The sequence below is a fragment of the Hippocampus zosterae genome, chromosome 7 (genome assembly GCF_025434085.1).
Source record: "Hippocampus zosterae strain Florida chromosome 7, ASM2543408v3, whole genome shotgun sequence".
NCBI classification, from domain to species: Eukaryota; Metazoa; Chordata; class Actinopteri; order Syngnathiformes; family Syngnathidae; genus Hippocampus; species Hippocampus zosterae.
In genome coordinates, this window is record NC_067457.1 from 23,474,142 (window position 1) to 23,493,387 (window position 19,246).

The following is a 19,246-nucleotide window of genomic DNA, read 5'->3' on the forward strand; positions in this document are numbered from 1 at the left end:
GATCCGCTGTGCAGCGAGCCGGCGTTCGCGAGGTGAGCTGCATGTTGCACGAAACTCGTTAAAGACGCTGGCGGTGGGGCCCAGCCAGCCCCGTCCACCCCGCCAGGAGAACAGATAAGCCTGGAAGCTTTAGCCGGCGCAGACCACCTTCTATTTACGGCACATCGGCGGTTTAATGGTAATGACGAGGAGGGGGGTGACTGGCCGTCACCCACGTGAGCACACACATGTGCACACGCAATATTTGGCAATCAAATTTATTGCCAGACACGCAGGAACAGCAAACATCAATCAGAACTGACGGAGAACAGGATTAGGAATTTGCCCTGTGGGTGTTTAATTACACTCAGGAACAGTGCACAGCAAAATAATGTTGTTGTGGTTATTTATCTTATCTTATCTTATCTTATTTACTCTTATATTAACGCTGACAGCGAGAATGCTGTTTTAGCCCTTGACAAGCCGCTCTCGGATATACTTGGCATATAATGTGTGTGTGTGTGTGTGTGTGTGTGTGTGTGTGCGCGCACGCGCGTGTGTAATACATACACACATTCCTAAGACTCACACATTGTTCAATTTTAAACCCCTTTTCTGGCCTGTCAAAGCAAGCTGAATGGGAATCTGATCCAGATTAAAACTGGAATTTCATCTCTCCTCCCTCAGGTGAGGAACGATCTCACCAGTGAACTGGAGAAGGCCGACATCCAGATCGCCGACACCGAGAGTTTCTCCAACGACCCCTGCGTCAACGTCAAGAAACTCAAGGTGTGTTCCGAGAAAAGATACCGAGCCATCGAGAGTAAAAACCTCAGTCGTAAATAATTCACCACGGTCATCTTGTGTAACTATTTTCAATTTTCTTCAGTTCGTTCATGACAAATGTCATATTTTGACTTAAACTGAAGGTAGCAAACTGAAAAGCTCAACAACAATTTGTGTAAATACGATTGAATCTTCTAATCTTGGCATTCGACTCAGCATGACTTCGATTTGTTCTTGGTTTTACTCTTTGGTGCTTTCTACCGCCTTTATTACAGATTCGTCTTACTGTTTAGTGTGTATGTTAAATCGCTCCATGTACAGCACTTTGTATGCAGCGATGGCTGTTTGAAAGTGCTCGATAAATACTGTTGACTTGACTTGACTTAAAGTTAATTTTTAACCAGTACTTAACATGTTGTGATACATATTTCGAGCACTGTAATCAAATCCAGTTTGAATTGTTGTTATTGTCCATGTTAAGCTAAATAGCTGGCCAAAATATTTTGTCAATATTGTCAAGTATTAGTATTGCAAGTAATTAAATGTACGGTAATTCAAATGGGACTGTCAGACTCTTATGCCCCAAATTTTCCTGCGTGTAGCTAAATGGGCAACAAAATTATTTGTAAAATTGTCAGTATTTTGAGACAATATTTTTTAAATAGACATAATGTGTTGTAATACATATAATAGGAGATTCAATTGTATGTAATTGTTTTGCTTAAAAATAAATCGGGTCAATCACAAAAATGTGACTAATAATAAAAAAATGAAGGATCAAATGATTCCAGCTCCGGCCTCCCTGTGTGGAGTTTGCATGTTCTCCCCGGGCCTGCGTGGGTTTTCTCCGGGTGTTCCGGTTTCCTCCTACATTCCAAAAACATGCGTGGCAGGCTGATTGAACACTCTAAATTGTCCCTAGGTGTGAGTGTGAGTGCGAATGGTTGTTCGTTTCTGTGTGCCCTGCGATTGGCTGGCAACCGATTCAGGGTGTCCCCCGCCTACTGCCCGAAGACGGCTGGGATAGGCTCCAGCACCCCCCGCGACCCTAGTGAGGATCATGCGGCTCGGAAGATGGAAGGATCAAATGAAAAAAAAAAAACACACACACACACAAATAAGCAGAGGTTTCCATGACAACTATGAGTAAAATTCACAAATGCCCGACCGCTAATATGCGGGGAAATTATTTTTTTAATCTAAAATAACTATTACAGAAATTAGTACATTTTAGAAAACCATGTCATGCAATTAGCTAATTAGTACACAACCTCATTTTGACAAGGAAGTTACTGGCTTCTCTCTTGTCAATAGTTGGTTCATCGTTAAAAAAATCAAACACAATTGAACATGACTAATAGTCTTACATTTGAATGACAGAACCTATTGACTCCTTCCATTGGCTCACTCAATATCTCCAGCGATCCCCGCCAATGAACAAGGTCTCAATCTTAATATAATCTGTTATCGTACTGCTTCCTAATTGAAGTGCATTTAATCAATGTGTAATCCATGCAGTGTATGCGCGTCCGGGCTCCTTGAGGAATTTAGAATGAAGAAGAGCTGAAAAATGAGTCGCTCCCGGTGACATATGGTGGCTGTCGGCCCCCGGGAGGATTTGTGACGTGCATGATACGTGTGGTGGATTGTGCAGGAGACAAGACAGTTTCAAATTTGGGTTTAAAACCTTTCAAAGTTGCGTTTTAAGCCCGCGGTAGGGTTACAAATGAGAGTTTCTAGCCTTTGTTAGACTGATGAAACCGATTTGGCTCCTGGCAAAGATTGATTATCATTTTTCTGCATCATTCCATAATGAAACATTACAGTCACAACATGATGCTTAATGTGTGTCAATATTTGTTTTTCTTTTAGGACAACGACGTGAGGATCATCATCGGACAGTTTGATGAGAACCTGGCCTCCAAAGTCTTCTGCTGCGTAAGTGCCTTCCCCTGGTGCGGCGCGGCGGTGGCCCGACGGCACCTGAACGCCTCTTTCCTCTCCGTCCAGGCGTACAACCTGAACATGTTTGGCAGCAAATATCAGTGGATCATTCCTGGCTGGTACCAGGGCAACTGGTGGGAGCAGGCCAACAGCACCAACTGTACCACCAAGAAGCTGCTGGCCGCCATGGAGGGCTACATCAGCGTGGACTTTGAGCCCCTCAGCGCTCGGCGGATGAAGGGCATCTCCGGAAGGGTGAACCCACCTCCTATTCTGCACGGGCACACACACACACACACACACACACACACACACATAAACACACCTCCAAAACCCAAAATAGAAAAACAAAAAAGATGTACCGCAAATAACAAATGCACTCAAGCATTGTGGTGGTATTTGGTTGGTATTTACGGTGGTAATTGCAAGGCTGGAAAAAAAAGAGCTCTGGAGCATTGAGCCATGAAGTGTTTCGTTATATTTTGTCTCGTTGTAAGCTACTTTCTTTTTGTTCATTGGGAGTTGGACTACTTCCTGGTTTGGGTATTTTGTAGGTAGCGAGCTACGTCTGTTCGCAGGCTACATGCTGGGCTAGTTAGGTTTTGTAGTTTGTTTGTTAGCAGCCGACTTTTAGTTTTTTAGAATTTTTTAGTTTGTGAGCCTAAATGCGACTTTGCTTTTGTTTGTTACACGTGATGTTCTGGTTTATTTGTTCATGATCAGGCTACTTCCTGGTTTGATTTGTTTGTTACTTCCTGGTTCGCCTGTTGGCTAACTACTGCCTGCTTTGTTCATTGATTGTTAGTTAGCGGACTACTTTCTTGTTTGTTAGTTAGTCGGACATTTCCCGCTTGATCAATTGACAAGTGGCTGCTTCCTACTTCGTGTCCCGTTTCAGACCCCGCAGGAGTACGAGCTGGAGTACAGCCGCGAGTTACATCAGAAGGGTGTGGAGCCCAGCAAGTTCCACGGCTTCGCCTACGACGGCATCTGGGTCATCGCCAAGACCCTGACCCGGGTCATGCACCTGCTGCGCGAAAAGCAGCGGCAGAGCAGACACCCCAATTTCACCGTAGACAACCACGAGGTGGGCAAGATGATGCTGGACGTCATGAACGAGACCAACTTCTTTGGAGTCACGGTGAGTGTTAAGAATCAACAGTTGGCGAATTTGTGCAACTGCATTTATCGCTAACATCTTTACCTGCACATTTATTTGACCTTGCGTTGACCTTTCTTGAATGTACTTGAGACATTTACCACTCTACTTTCCCCACTACTGTCATCTTCATCGCACTATAGTTTACTGTCAGGCCAGTTGGCTATCAACGCGAGCTACTCCTCCGCTGATATGCGGCCTTAGACAGGGTTCCCACGGGTCCTTAAAGTTCATAAGAATCCATAAAAAGGTTGTAAAATTATGTTCTTAATTGTCCTTAATTTTGAGGGAAATCTTCTAAAATCAATAAATATCGTTAAAAATTAACCTGTGGTGTTCACTTCAATTGTGTTATTTTCCCCACCCTTCCAATTAATAGTTTTGTTGTAAAATGCGCCTAGCACCCTTCCCCTCAAACACTGCTGTCGGGCTATATGCCTTCCTGGTTCCCGCTCTGCTTTCCTGCCGGCTCCGATCAGTTCCGATGATGATCACGTGATCACTTTGGGTCATTTCAGGCCAATTTGACAGACAGTATAAATACATACATAAATAAAAAGCAAGTGGAAGAGTGGGAACCTTGCTTCGATGGAGCAGGGCATTAGCGTGGCCATTTTAGAAATGGCACAAATATACACAAGATACTAATTTTCGTTTTAATTTAGGTTCTCTACTCCCTTCTGGGGTTTTTTTCCCCCCCAAAAATGTTAGTCCGTCTTTTACAGCTTCTAAAATCATCTGTATCTGTGTCGAATGTGTGTACACGCCTTAAAAAAAAAAAAGTCAGACAGTGTGTCTTCATTCGCGCAAATGGTTTGTAGAGAAGGTTACTTCGCCCCTCTAAAGTGCTGCTGCATGCCCACTCCAGCGCATTCAGCATTGATCCTGTCGTGTGTGTGTGTGCGTGTGTGTGCGCGAGTGTGAATGTGAGAATGTGAGCACTTTCACTTACTCTTGGGTTGTTAAGAGGATACCATATCTCCTGTGCGGCAGCAGGATGTCACGCTGCCAAGAGTGGCATTGCAGGCTACTTTATGATGCGTTAGTTAGCACACTTTGGTTTGTTTTTCTAGTTTGATATTGAGCTGACTGCTTTCTGGTTACTTGGTTGGTTTAGGAGTTAGCAGCCTACTTTGGTGCGTATTTTTTTTTTTCTGGTTACTTCGTGGTTTGTCAGGTTTATGAACAAGCAAGCTACTTCACGCTTTGTCGGTTATGTCCCAGTTTGTCTGTTAATTTAAATAACTTCCTGGGTTGTCCATTTTATTGGCCAACAAAATTTTGATGGTGATCAGGCTACTTCCTTTTTTTGAATTGAATTGAATACAACTTTATCGTCATCTGTGCTGTATGTATATATAACATACAGCACAGATGACATTTCTTCCCTCTCAACATAAAACAAGAGGAGCCGCTGCGGGTGTCCGCGCCGCCATCAAAAGACAAGTTCCCCCCAAAAAAGACAAAATAATACAAGGCAACACATGAGACACAGACAATCGTGCAATCTTAACCACTTTCCTGCATACACTTTGTTGTCTGAAGCAGTTATGGATGAAAGATTTTTCGCAAGGTTTTTACTGCTTTGTTGGTTAGCGGGTGACAATCCTTGGTTATTGATTCATAGCAGGCTACCTTCTGGTCTGTTAGTTCGAAGGTGACACATTACTTTGTCAGAAAGCAGGTTCTGACCAAACCGGGTTTAGTTAGTTAGAATGTACGTAGCATGACGCAGCCTATCCTCTTAAAGTTTAAAAAAAAAAAGCATAATGGAATATAGTACTGACTTTGCTGAATCCTTTTCACACAACACAGTCAGGTTGCTAGTCAGTGACTAGCAACTTGCGGTTGCTACCCCGACATAAGGGTACCAAGTTTTTTTTTTTTGTACCCCTCAAAACGTCAAGCAAAAATTTGTAATACATGAAAAATGTGCAGTAGCAATATACTGTACTGATGTTGATGATGCTATGATAGGTGTTGTTTTAAAAGTATTCATGAAGGAAGATTACCCCGCACGCACAAGCCTTAGACCGACACACACACGCAAACATGCTCACGCACAAGGCAGCAGACACGGGAAGGCAATCAGCTGCCACCACTCTATGCAACTTTAATGCCACTGCACAAAAAAAAAAGAGAGAAATAAAAATATCCACTGTTACACAACCCGAAAAACTGCAAATTCCAGCTTTTTATTTGAAGCCTTTTTCTTCTTCTGGTGATGTTACACTTTTTTTCCCTCAATGCACATTCCAATCCCATGACAACACATTTGTGTCCACTCCATCACGGAAGTCTCTGCAGTATTGATCTGCAGCCGAGATACCTCAACCCCACCCATCCCCCACTGTAACCGCAGGATGATTACCCACTGGTGGAAGATATGGCGGGGGGGGGGGGGGGGGGGGGGTTGCGGGGGGGTCATATGGTTATGGGAGATGCGAAGGATGGTGTTCAGCAAGGTTGTGATTCAGATGATACGCATGCTTTCTTTGATTTGCGGTCACTGAGGCACGGCCGCAAACATTTCTTCTAAGGTGTGAGCGTGTATGTCTGATTAACATTTTACTGTAATTAGCAAGGTGTGATTCAGTTTTGTGAGCACCGTGAGCGTACGTGTGGACTTGGAAGAGGTTGGAGGGGAGGGGGGGGGGGGGGCAAACGGAGGTGTACTGGCGCCCCGTTTCAGTCATCTGCTCTTTTCGCTGATGCGAAAGAAGCAGCAGAGGAGTAACTGCTGAGTCATGGAGCAAGACCCTGTTTGCGCAGCAGGTGCCGTTTAATGAGCTGAACTCTGAATGGACCGACAGACTTTTAGCCTCTGTTTGTGAATGGGCAAGCAGAAATATGCATCATCTGGTTGTGAATGGACGGACGGATGTTGACATTGCGTCTGCGGGCGAATGGACATACACATCTGGATGTCTGCCCATGGGCAAAATGTACGGGATGCTTCGTATTGTCGGGTCCCAAATTTCGTCATTGTTTAAATTGACACACAAAGACACACATACATGCAACAAAGATGTCACACGTGTTCCTGGATTGGTGGAGGGAAGGCAAAGATGGAGACTGCAAGAGAGAGAGCGAGGGGGGGGGGAGGCGAAATCAAGCCACAGAGGCCAAATTGATTGGACGACATGAGACGATAATGCCGCAAAGCGCAATTGCTTTTGTCTACTGCGTCGGGGCTGCGGCTTAAAAGTGCTTGTTCCCCTCTCGCCTCAATCACTTTTTTTTTTTTTTTAAATGGAGGAAACGCTCTCTTTAGCCAAATACTAACATTAAGAAATTGACTTTTGAAAGTAGTTTGGACCTAAACAGCGTTGCAGCTGTAGCAATATCATGTCATAAAGTGTCATTTTGGGTCAAGTCAGGGGCGGAGCCAGAAATTGCGTTGTGGTATCACCAGTGTGCCATACGTGTGCTAATGCATGCGTTGTTATTCATATCTTTTTTGTTGTTGTTGTTGTTGCTAATAGTTTGATGTGTCATAAAGCTCGGTTCTTTTTGATTCTTAGCTTTTTGGTTTGAAACTGGTGTTTTTGTGGAACCAGCTGCTGTCAGCACCATCAAGTGCGCAGAAGGTGTTTATTGAACATAATACCAGTGTGACTTACGCTAGTTTGTTGATTGTTGTTCTTCCAGGGCCAAGTGATGTTCCGAAATGGTGAGCGGATGGGCACTATTAAATTCAACCAGTTTCAAGGTACAAACACAACCAACTACTCATGTCAGAAGCAAAAAAAAAAAAAAAAAAAAAAAAAAAGGATTCATTACGCTCTCGACGTAGCTTCAACTGAATGTTGTCTTCGTTGCGGCACTTGTCCAGGGTAATCTCAATTTTTGTAAAGCCAGCTGCTGTGCTTGATGGTCTTGGATCGGCACCAAGTAAGCTCGAGAAAAAGCTTCACGCAAAATTAGATAGGGTTTTAGGGAGCCTTTGTCCACAGGATATTTTTATTTGTTTTTGTTCAAACCAGGGCCTGACTAATTAATCAGTCGTCTGAATTAATCAGCCAATATTAGCTCGTTTAAAAGAGGCAGAAATCTCCCTTTTTTTTTTTTTGGAAAGCTGAACAAATACCAAAGTAAAATGTCAAATCTCCTGGTTATAACTCATATATTTCTATATAGTTTTTTGTGGGGCCCCAAAATACATTTTATTCCTCATCCATGTATATTTTTTAAATAAACCATTGACCAATCGGTTATTGGAGTTGTATCCTGCCAAATATCAGAATCGGCATTGGCCTTAAAAAATAAAATCAATTTCAGTTGGGCCCTAGTTTTAGCCGAACTCCAGCATACTTTCATAGAAAATTCGACAAAATGTTGCAAAACTCACTGACATTAGAGTTGAACCAAAAGAACATCAGCTATCAAAGTTTGACATTATTCTCGTATTGTCGTATCCAATGCAAAATTGATTGCAATGCAAATTTATGAGGCACAGAAGCAGAGGCGGATTGTGCCTTTTATCCCCAAGAGAGAATCGCTTTTTTTTAAATTAATTTTTTTATAAATATAATTGGTGGCCTGATCTTTGTCAGTGGAAGTTGTTCCATAAAAACACGCCGATCCGTTTGTGTGGAATTGCTGCTCCCCCCCCCCACCCCCCTCCTGCCCCCACAAATCTTGGAGAAGCATTTAGCGCCCTTGCTTCCTTCGCCGCAATCTTCTCTTTATCGCCCGCTGGCTCTCCTTGAGGTGAAATAAACGCATAATTGAAACGGCATAAAGGGGAAAGCATATTAAAAAACATATTAAAGCGCATATTCCGATCCTTAAGTGATAGCTGTTGCCGAGTGCTTTATGATTTGCGTTATTGATGTTTTGTCCTATTAGTAATGCGCTTTGGATGTATTCTGTTCAAGGCTGTAATTTGAGGCCATAAAGTTTATAGGATGTTAATAAATGTTGTTGTTGTTGTATTTTTTCTTTTGAAAACAGAGGGCCACGAAGTGAAGGTGGGAGAATACAATGCCATTGCAGACGTGTTGAACCTCATCAATAACTCCATCCGCTTCCAAGGTATGGAGGAAAAAAAATAAATTGGCGCTCTGTGACATGATTACATAAACCCTCTCGAGTCGGAATTCCACCTTTTTTAGAGGGCGACCAAATGTTCCAAGGAAGAAACAAAATATTTAAATCGTTAGGTTTATTTCTTTCTTTTTTTTTTTTGTTTACCCTTCACTCCCAAGAATAAATTCCTCCACCCATCCCTTTGTAGCATCTTATATGTTATCCAGTACAAAGCAAGAAGTAGCCCGGGATCTAAAAACGCTTATCACTCTTTCTTATTTTCTGACCTTCTTCAACTTTATTTTATTTTTGTAATTTCAGAAAAATGAACAAGACTGATTTCGGAGAAGGAGTTTTCCACCAATTACAAAGTAGCCTAGTAACTACCAAACCATAAAACAGGTTGCGCTAAACAATACAATTTCTGCTTGTGTCGTCATTATTAATGGTCCCCCCCTCCCCCTTCCTACCCACACTACCACATCCAGAAAGTGCTGGACGGTTTCCACGCTAAACAGAGATGTGTAAGACGATTCCGTCGCCATCGATTGGGACCCGCCGGAGTAGAATAGAGTGGGAGATAAGACAGTGAAGGCTCCCACCGCAATAGCTTGACCGACGTGCTTAGATGATGCGCACAGAGGAAACAGGAAATGGCTCTGGAATAGCCACGTCGCTAGTTGGCGGGGGGTTGAGAGGATAAACAAGCAGAGCGAGGACCACATCTTGGCCATTTTCTCCCAAACTCATTTGAACCCTTCCTTCTTCTTCCCGTCAAAAGGTGTGGAGCCGCCCAAAGATCAGACATTTGTGCATTCGCAGCGACGGCACATCAACGTTCCGCTTTACAGCATCCTGTCCACCATCACCATCCTGGGCATGCTCATGGCAGGAGCTTTCCTCTTTTTCAACATCAAGAATAGAAACCACAGGTGAGCACAGAGAGGGAATAACACAAAAGCAAGCAATGATTTGGTATCGCCAGTTTCTCTGTGTTGGCTCGTCTCGAAATGTTGAAAGTGACGCTTGTCGTGCAGATTGATCAAGATGTCCAGTCCCTACATGAACAATCTGATCATCTTGGGCGGCATGCTTTCCTACGCCTCCATCTTCCTCTTCGGACTGGACGGCGGCTTTGTGTCCGACAAGGAGTTTCAGACACTCTGCACGGTCAGTCGCTCCTCCACAAACATGATGATCGTCATCGAAGAAGTGAGAAATATTCCCGCAGACGATTCACTCTCACTTCTTGGGTCGTGTTTGTTTTATCAGACTTCCAGTCTCTGTGGAAAATTCTCCTTCTGCTTGAAATGGATGAAATCATTTAATACGCTACTTGCTTCCATTGAACTCCCTTGAAATTGCTCGTTACTCAGGAACAGCCTTACTGCTGCTGGGTCAGTTTGACCCAGGGCAGGTTGAATTCTCCGAAGGTGTCAGGAACTGAACAAAACGTCAAAATAGAGATTGAAAATCTCATTAATAACCTTTGTTCAAAGTGAGATTGACCGACTGATTTAAAATCCAGAGGATGTACATTGAAGCAGTGTTTAAAAAAAAACAAAAACGCAAGTTAACTATCAATGTAGGCATTAAGAAGTTTCATTAGTATGATTTATTATTCTCATTTTCTCGAGAAAAAAGGGAATTTAAGATTTTTCAATGGATTATTGCATTGTCTTTTATCACTGGAATGCAATCTAAAGCAGAGGCCTAAGTAGCCTCAAATACATACGTTACACTCCCCCCGCCCCAGAAATTAAGCCGGTAAGGAATTGAAACCAGCCGCAAAATTGTAGGCGTTAATGGCGTTAGATTTAGATACGATAAACAGCTGAAATGTGATGAATGGAAACAGACCGGCTGGGTCCGCTGGGGGGGATCTTTTGCCAGCATATTAGGCCTCCGCGCTCGGGTAATATGACAGTGTCGCGATTAGGGCGATAAAGTAGTGTTTTGCGACACCAGCAAAAAAATAATGCCGGCTGGACTTTGTTCTCAAAATGCTTTGTGGGGTGGTGAAAGTGTAGGTAAGTATGTAGATGTGTGTGGTCTGCATGCTGCGACGATAGCAGGCCTTGTCAGGTTATTTTCAAACTCAGCGTTTTTAAAACGCACATCAGCGGCATCCTCTGGTGCCAAATCAGAGCCAAAGGTCTGCGTTTTGTTTCTTCTTATTAGGACGAATTACTCTCAAGAGTGTGACAGCCTCCGTGCTTACCAGATAAGACAAGAAAGCAACCTGACAGCTTTTTTTTTTTTTGGGGTGGTTCATTTTTAGAGCGCTATTTTGGCATCTTCAAAGGAAACACTCATAGTAGTCAGAGACATAAAACGGGGCCCGAGCACCAGGCGGCACAGAGGAAAAGTCACTAAATATTATACCCCGATTGCCGTTTTTGGGGTGTTTGTCATAATCGGACGTCGGTATAAAATAAGACTTGACGTAGTCTGTCTTCTCAAGAACAAGAGAGAAAGGTGAAGTTATTTCGCCGACTGTTTGCTTCTTTGACCATCTGACTGTCTGTCTGTAGTAGAGTATGTGTATTAAGTCATTCACCCCCAAAGACGTTTCTAAACGTCTTTTCAGACTTGGTCCAGAATTGGCCGGTACTGAATGAGTTAATCGGCACATTAGCATGTGAGAGGATATCAAACTCCAGTTTTTCTTTCAACGTGCCTCTCTTGTCGCCCGTTAGGTTCGAACGTGGATCCTCATCGTCGGCTACACGACGGCGTTTGGCGCCATGTTTGCCAAGACGTGGAGGGTGCATGCAATCTTCAAGAATGTGAAGATGAAGAAGAAGGTATGGGAGAGTGTTTTGGGTTTCTGCGTGTGGAAATGCACATATACCATGTGGGCAGAAATATTTAGGGCACACCCAATAACATTCCTGTCGCACAAGTAGCTGAAACATAGAGTCTCAGGGAATACTTCTCCCGGCATCTGTTCTCTACGTGGCAAAGGATTACAGTTTGACAGTCACGCCCCATCAACTACCTTCGAAAACAACGGGAGTCACTACACAAGCTGCGTGCCAGGATCTCTCTGGCAGATGGTTTGTCTGATCTCGTCATCCTCTGAGAAATGATGCCTCTTGACCCCAATCGCATGCGACAGTTTATTCGGGACACTTGTGAACGCTATCATTGTGATACGGGAGACTTGGAGCGATCTCGGACTACACAGAAATGAATCAGTGGTCAAATAGATCGGGAAGACGCCCCATTTAAAAGGGATTTTTAAGAGTCGAGTCCGACATCTGACGGATTCAGGTCTGTCCAAATACTTTTGTGCAAAGGGTGCATGCGTTTATACCCATCGAGTGCTTTATAATCTTGAAATAACTTCAATGAGAGATGTTCAAAGCTTTTGAAGTGTCAGATTCAATCACGTCAATTGGCCGAGTTATATGAAAGAGATGGAGACTGTAGTAGCCATTCCTGGCTTTTTTTTTAATGTATTTTTTTTGGGTGATGGTATTTATAGAGCCACCCCCTCCCGCCACCTCTTCCTCTTGCCCTGTCTCTCGCTCCCACTCGCCGGCTTTCTGGAGCAAGTGTGGGTGGCCTGCAAGGATGAGAGGGATGGATCAAAGAGTTGAAAGGATTTGGGGTGAAGTGTCGGAAGGAGGAAGAAGGCCAAGAGGCGAGATGGAGAAAAACAAAAACAAACGGAAGATAAAGTGACACATATGGAAAAGGAAGTAGACTTGGTCCTCAGAGGAGCGCGGGAATGCCGAAAAACAAGATTGCCAGACTGGCTTCCGGCACGACAAACTGTAACGGAGATCTTGGATTCTTGGGATTAGATGGAGACAAAATCAAAGATGATTTGTCAAACTTTGCATATTTTTTAATTGGACAAGAGTGAAAGTACTTGCTATGTTCTGGCATATTTCCCAGTTTGGTGGTACCTCTACTTACGAACGTCTCGAGCCTCGGCCCATTTCGTCCCATTACTACTTATGAACGTCTCTATGTATTAAATTTTCTAGTTACAAAACGCCTCAACAGGAAAATATTGCCTTTCTTATGAAAGAAATTTCAAGATATGAAAGGTAAAACTACAGTATGGACTGCTACTCGCAGCTCCAAGTTTCCTGAAGGCAACACACTTATAGTTGCTCTGCCATTGGCTATTGCCGAGCATCATCCTGGCATCCCATTGGCTAAGAGGAACTGCTACCGTAGGTGTCTATCTGTGTAGATCGATAAATAGATAGATCTGTTTCTATGCAGCGTCCTCGTCATTCGCCCCTCGGGCAATAAGGCGTTTTATGTAAATGTGAATCACCCAGAATAAGTGTTCACCAGTCGGGCAATCACTCACGATGCCAATGTTTGGCTTGGACATTCTGGAAGGATTGTTAAAAGCCGACAAAAGCAAACATCCTTGGATCAGTTCTTTACAAAACGGCAGGCAAAAACCACTGCTGAGAGAGAACATGAACAAAAGATTGCAAAAAAAACGATGAGGACGCAGCTAAAAGTTAAATGACCAGAATTTTTATTCTTTATTCTTTGTTTTTGACATTATACTCAACTATCATTTATTGTGCAACGATCGAATTGTAACATGTATTTGTTACATATTTGGATGCATTTTTATGCTTCAGAAAACATTCCTGTCTGAATTTTGGGGGGTGGGGGGTGGAGGGGGGGGCTTGGAACGGATTCATCCATTTACATGGAAAACGCGTCTCGACTTACAAAATGTTCTAGTTCAGAAATTTCTTCCGTAACCAATTAATTAATTTCATAACTAGAGGTACCACTGTATTTAACTACCTCATTTTCCAGCAAGCAATACTGTCTGGCTTATTTCATAATGAAGGTTTTAGGCTACTAGACAACTACAACACTAGTTTATGTTGGTAGCCAATGTGTTGCGGCGTCTACCATTCTTTAGGGCCAAAAGTAGTGCGGGCTTTGGCAACAAATAAATGTAGGTATTATCCATGTTGAACAGCAAGTATTTTATGGATAAACATGGACCAATATAGTGAGATTTGACAGATTGACCACTATGGTGGGTGTCAAAGTGGATTTTCATCTTTCCGTGACGTCGGGAAGTCATCGAAACATGCTAACTCGTGGAAATGGTGCAGGCACGAGCACTTACTATCTGTTCCCCGCAAGACCTGGTTGACCACCCCCCAGATCAGGATTTCCCTTTTTAACTTGAACTGTACTGCCTTAAACCGGACAGGACCGATCGGTGGGATGTCCGAGACATTTTCCAGCCACATTGACCTGGTATGAAGGAGCACTGGTAGTCCACTAGTCAACCTTCTAGATTGAGTTATTACCACAACGGGCTGCCTGACCTTTCCTTTGAATGACTCTTCCATACCGTCAAACGGCATTATAAATAAAGATCACAAACGGGCCGCGGCTTTCATCCTGGCAAAAGTTCACATCATAAAAGAGAAGAGCGTTGTGATCTGACGTTCGTTGCTTCACATCTCAGGGGAGATGAATTTTACGGGTCGCCGTTAGCGTTTCCCGCTGCATGGAACGTTCGAGACATCCTCGCCGGTGGTTAATTGCAGCTAATCAGCAGCTGATGAGAGGGTTGTGAGAACCAGCGGGTCTCCGGTTGGACAATAATCGTGATTGTTGAGTGCGGCGCTCATAAGACTGCTGTCTCCCCCCCCCTTCTCCCAACCATGCAGATCATAAAGGACCAGAAATTATTGATCATCGTTGGCGGTATGCTGCTGATCGACTTGTGCATCCTGATTTGCTGGCAGATTGTGGACCCGCTGAAGCGGACCGTGGAAGAATACAGCCTGGAGGTCGGTGCACATTTCAATGTTGTATCTCTACATTTTGGCAAAACAAAATTCTAGCCTCAGGCTATGGTACCATCTGCCTTTTTTTTTTTTTTGTGTTGATTATTTTTGGTTTGGGATTTGAGCTGCCACAACTTCCCACGTTGATCCCCGCCGCCCGACATTTGCCAGCTTAGATGTGAGACGTTGGCAAGGCCTCCTGGCACTGGTGCGCTTGGCCTTGTTTCTCGAGCTGGAAAAGTGCAGAATAAAAATGAACTCGTGACTTGATCGTGTTTCACGCTCGACTGCCCAATAGCGAAAATGCTAACGCAGCTTTGCAATCTCAGGTTGGCCAGTGATCAGTCAGCACTTCTATCAGATTTCAGCAAGAATTGTTTCAGTCATAGCAGGCTGTTTTTACTCATATTTCCAAATAAATTAGCTTCAGTAAGTAGTATTGTGGGGTGAAAATGTAGTAAGAAACTGGTAGTATCTGTAAAAAAGAGATTTTTAGTAAGAAATGCTGCAATGATAGCAGGACTATATCGTAAACCGTCCGCTTTTTTTTTTCCATTCACTGAACTCGAAATGCATGTCAGGCCTTTTTGTGTAAATTCCAACTAAATTGGAGGGATCGCCTCTATTAATTGGTTTGCTTACTTGTTTCTTGAACGATTTTTAGGCTGCCGTCATGACTCTGTTGGAATGCGGGTTTTTCCTGATCTCATTTTTTTTCTGATATTTTGCCACATATCTCAACCGGAGAGGTTTGTGTTTACTTGGAGCATGAACGTCGATGAGGTTGGAGCCTTGAGATGATGAGCAACCGTAGGGGGTGGTGGTGGTGGTTTCGGGGGGGTTATTGCAACCCTCTACACAAAAAACTTCATTTCTGCTTTTCCTGAGCAAATTCTTTTCATCTTATTTCCTGTTTGTTGATTGTTGCCAACGCCCAGCGGCGGGATGGAGGGACTCTTATCTGGCAGTTTGTTTGGACTAGTCCGCCTTCAGTTAAAGGAGGAATCTTGTGAAGTGATAAATAAAGTCCACTAGGAGGTTTATTTTCGTCCTTCCAGTGAGATTCGGCCCAAAGGGGGGAGGGGTGGGAATAACGGGGGCGTTGTTGCGCGCCATATCCAATTTACATTCTCCGTTACCATCCTCTTGAGCTCCACTTGAATCATTTGGGCGACTCCAGATGTATTTCCCTTTGTGACGCTGCTTACTAATGTCTTTAAGCCGGCAAGGTCGAGCACAGCGTTGCATTTATTCGCCAATATGTGCGTCCTCACCGAGCATTCTCAGACTCTGAGTCGAAGTGAATATATTAGCTCGAGAAATAATTCAAACTAAGCGTTAAATGATTTTGGAAAAAAAAAAACAAAAATTAACTGAAACTACATCTTCATAAAATTTCTTTTAATGTAAATGTCCTTTGTTTTCATTTCTGTCGAATAATATACATGAGCTTCCGGGGTTTATTTTACGTAGACCATGATGCTTTGCGCCGCTGAGCACTTGACAATAAAATGACTGGCCAGTCCCATTTTTTTTGTCACTGCTTTTATGTACAAAAACAAGTATTGTGCTATATATACTGTATATTTTTTTAAATAGTAGTATCATGAGCTTTTTATACGTTGCCAACTTCCCCATAATATGATAATATTGTATCAGATGTTTGTCATTACATCCCTAATAGAAAATGAATGAACGTGGACCATGATATCCTGCAACCTTGACACTGTACCACACAATCCATTGAACAATAACAAGCTGCTAAAAAAAAGAGAAAAGAGGATTCCTGCCTCTTTTTTTTTTCTCTGAGATTTCCCAAGACATCCTGGGAATGCCGAATGGGACGCACGTGTACCAAAGTAGACAAGCATGTGACCTTGTGTGTGTGTGTGTGCGCGCGTGTGTGTGTATCTTGCATATGCGTGGATCTATTTATTTATTTTTGCGCCCACCAGTGCGTCGCCTCCCCCTCCCGTGGGCTCTCTTACATAATGAAGGACGAACTGTCAGGAAGAAAATCATTAGCATTCCGTCGGATCCCGCAGTCAAGCATCTCCACCCTTCCTTTTGTTGCCCCCTCCCCAATCCTCGTGTCGCCACGGCAACGGCCACGGTTTCTGACACCCGTAACACTGTTGATCCTGCCAGAAGAAAATAGCAGGTTTAAGTCTCCCACCCCCTACCCCATGAGCATTTGCATGGCAACACACATGCAGTCAAGATGACTATGGTGATGGTGATGATGCCGGCAGCGATGATGAGGCGCTCAATGACGCGCGCCGGCGGTTTGAAGGTGAACCCGTGCTTATTATCGGCAGTGCAGACGCTGACATCATCGCCGCGCAGGTACACCGAGGGCGAGCTCGCACCGCACCTCGCGCCAACCCGACGTGCCCTCCCTCTTCTGTGCATTTCTATTGCGCAAAGGCGACGGTGAGTGTTGCTCACCGGCGAGACGAGCCGTCGCGTTAATGAGAGGACACGTGCGTCGTGCGTGACAGCATGCTGTCGTCTTTTTCTTTTTTGGACTGTGGATTATGTCTTACTTATTATGTCTTAGTTTTACTGTTGATTTCTATTGATCAGCGTGGTGGTATGAATAACTGACGAGAGTAGCCGTTGCCGTCAGTAGCGGCGAGTTAGATTATAATTACACGTGGACCTTTTTTGACAACTTTTCCAAGTCATCCTGTTGATTTCTATTGTGCAAAATGATCATTAAGTGGCAAGAGGAACTGTTGCAATAGTTGCATGACACATACATTGCACATGTGACACAGTATTAGTCTCTGACAGGGGTGTTATACAGTGAAACTCCTTTTCAACGAAATCATGTTTGCAGCAAGAAATTTTTCACAACGGGGCTTTTCACTGTAGCAAATTTGATCTCAGATGTAAACACACATACACCCATACACATTTGAAATTTACAAACAGCATTCCTTTTCGCTTACATCAATTTCTTGGATAATGTCTTTTATTTTGCTTCCTCCGTCTTTCATTACTTTTACCCGTCTTTCATCACTTTTACCCTCTTGTCCAGCATCAGAGCTCTTCCTGTCTTAGCTGCTTGACATCCAAAGGTCCATTTTGTAGCCATTTTAGCAATGCAACGTTCTTGCTGCGTCTGAAACTAACGATAACAAACACTTCCTGGACTACTGCGCATGTGTAAACCAGTGTGGTGGTTGCTGTTGCCGTTTCCGAACGACGCAGTAGAGGTCGCTGTTGGATTAGACTTCGTTGTAGTGATTCTCGTCGTGAGGCAAGAGCAGAGAAAAAGATTTCGTACAACGCAACAGGGTTTTTTTTTTCGTTGTATGGGGGGGCAGGAAAGTGGGAATGGTGTAAATGCATCAAGACGTTTTCACACTAGGGGGTATTTTCTCCCATGTAGGTTTCGTTGTAGAGGAGTTTCACTGTACTTCACAGAGGTCGAGGAGCTTTTGGAGCTGGGTTCTGATAGGAACCTCTAATTCCAGGAATGTAACAAGAACTTACGAGTTACTGGTTCTTGAGGTGAATGCAGTTTGGGGAATTGTCCAGTTTATGCCGCCTCATAGCCAGTCCGCTTTTCCCTTTCAAAAAATCTCATTATGTTTACTTTGTGTTGAAGAATACCTCAGAGTCCCGCTGACTTACAGGGCTTCCTCTGTAGCGCACCTTCAGGTAGGGTGAACGAATTGAATTGCGCTCAGAGGCTGCGACTCTAAAGACGTTCCGTCAGAAGTAGCGAGCAAGTTTCCTTCGTCTCGTGCGTCATGAAGCGTTTGCGCGACCTCGGCTGCGGTGCCGAACGTAGGCTCGCTTTGTTAGCCTGGACACAAAGCAGCCGCTCCGATCAATGCCTTTTCAAAGCTAACTGGGTCATTAAGGGATAACCGCCACCCACCTAGGCCTTTTCTCATCGACCACCTCCGGGGGAGGCAGGAAGCCAGGCGGCGTGCTGAGACCTCACAGCATTTTTCCTTGCACTCAATCTGAGTCTTGACAGCCAGGAAGAATGGCGAAAGTGTTCACGGGGGCTCAGTGCGTAAGGGGAGAAGGCTCGGGAATATTCCTTGGATACTGGAAATGCCACAAAAGCTCTTTCATTATTCAACATTTTTCCTGGCTCAAATTGAGGCACAGGTGGTGCCATGCTAACCGCGCGCCATGATGTGCATGTAATCTTCAAATTCAATGGACTGACTCACTTTTACAGGAAACACTTTAAGTTGAGAATTCCAATAAGAATATGACTAATATCATATTAAAGCATCCGTTCATGAACCCTTTCGTGCACCCTGTAACCCGATAACATGATGAACTGTCCGCTGTCGTAACCGCTGTCCCTGAAAGGGTTCAAACTTGCATCGGGGAATGATGGACACACAGCTTGTGTGGTTGGGCACTCTTTTGTTTGAGACATTCCTAGATTACCGTATTGGCTCGAATATAAGGCGGTGTTTTTTGCATTGAAATAAGACAAGAAAAAGTGGGCTTCGTCTTATATTCGGGGTCTAGACATTATACCCATTCACAACACTAGATGGCGGCAGATATCATT

At 43.8% G+C, this 19,246-nt stretch overlaps 1 protein-coding gene across 4 annotated transcripts in view; it reads left to right on the top strand.

Annotated features, from left to right (window-relative positions):
* gabbr2 (gamma-aminobutyric acid (GABA) B receptor, 2) overlaps nucleotides 1-19,246 on the top strand; it is a 91,234-nt gene that overhangs the window by 49,424 nt on the left and 22,564 nt on the right. For all 4 annotated transcript variants that reach the window (XR_007963156.1, XM_052070580.1, XM_052070577.1 and 1 more), the window contains 10 exons: nucleotides 667-768; nucleotides 2,638-2,703; nucleotides 2,776-2,964; nucleotides 3,608-3,850; nucleotides 7,520-7,580; nucleotides 8,825-8,905; nucleotides 9,681-9,831; nucleotides 9,937-10,069; nucleotides 11,599-11,706; nucleotides 14,578-14,700. Coding sequence is in view for 3 of the 4 variants with exons in the window: in XM_052070580.1 (XP_051926540.1) it covers nucleotides 667-768; nucleotides 2,638-2,703; nucleotides 2,776-2,964; nucleotides 3,608-3,850; nucleotides 7,520-7,580; nucleotides 8,825-8,905; nucleotides 9,681-9,831; nucleotides 9,937-10,069; nucleotides 11,599-11,706; nucleotides 14,578-14,700 (1,257 nt within the window). In the remaining variant the exon portion in view is untranslated. The remainder of the gene's footprint in view (nucleotides 1-666; nucleotides 769-2,637; nucleotides 2,704-2,775; nucleotides 2,965-3,607; nucleotides 3,851-7,519; nucleotides 7,581-8,824; nucleotides 8,906-9,680; nucleotides 9,832-9,936; nucleotides 10,070-11,598; nucleotides 11,707-14,577; nucleotides 14,701-19,246) is intronic.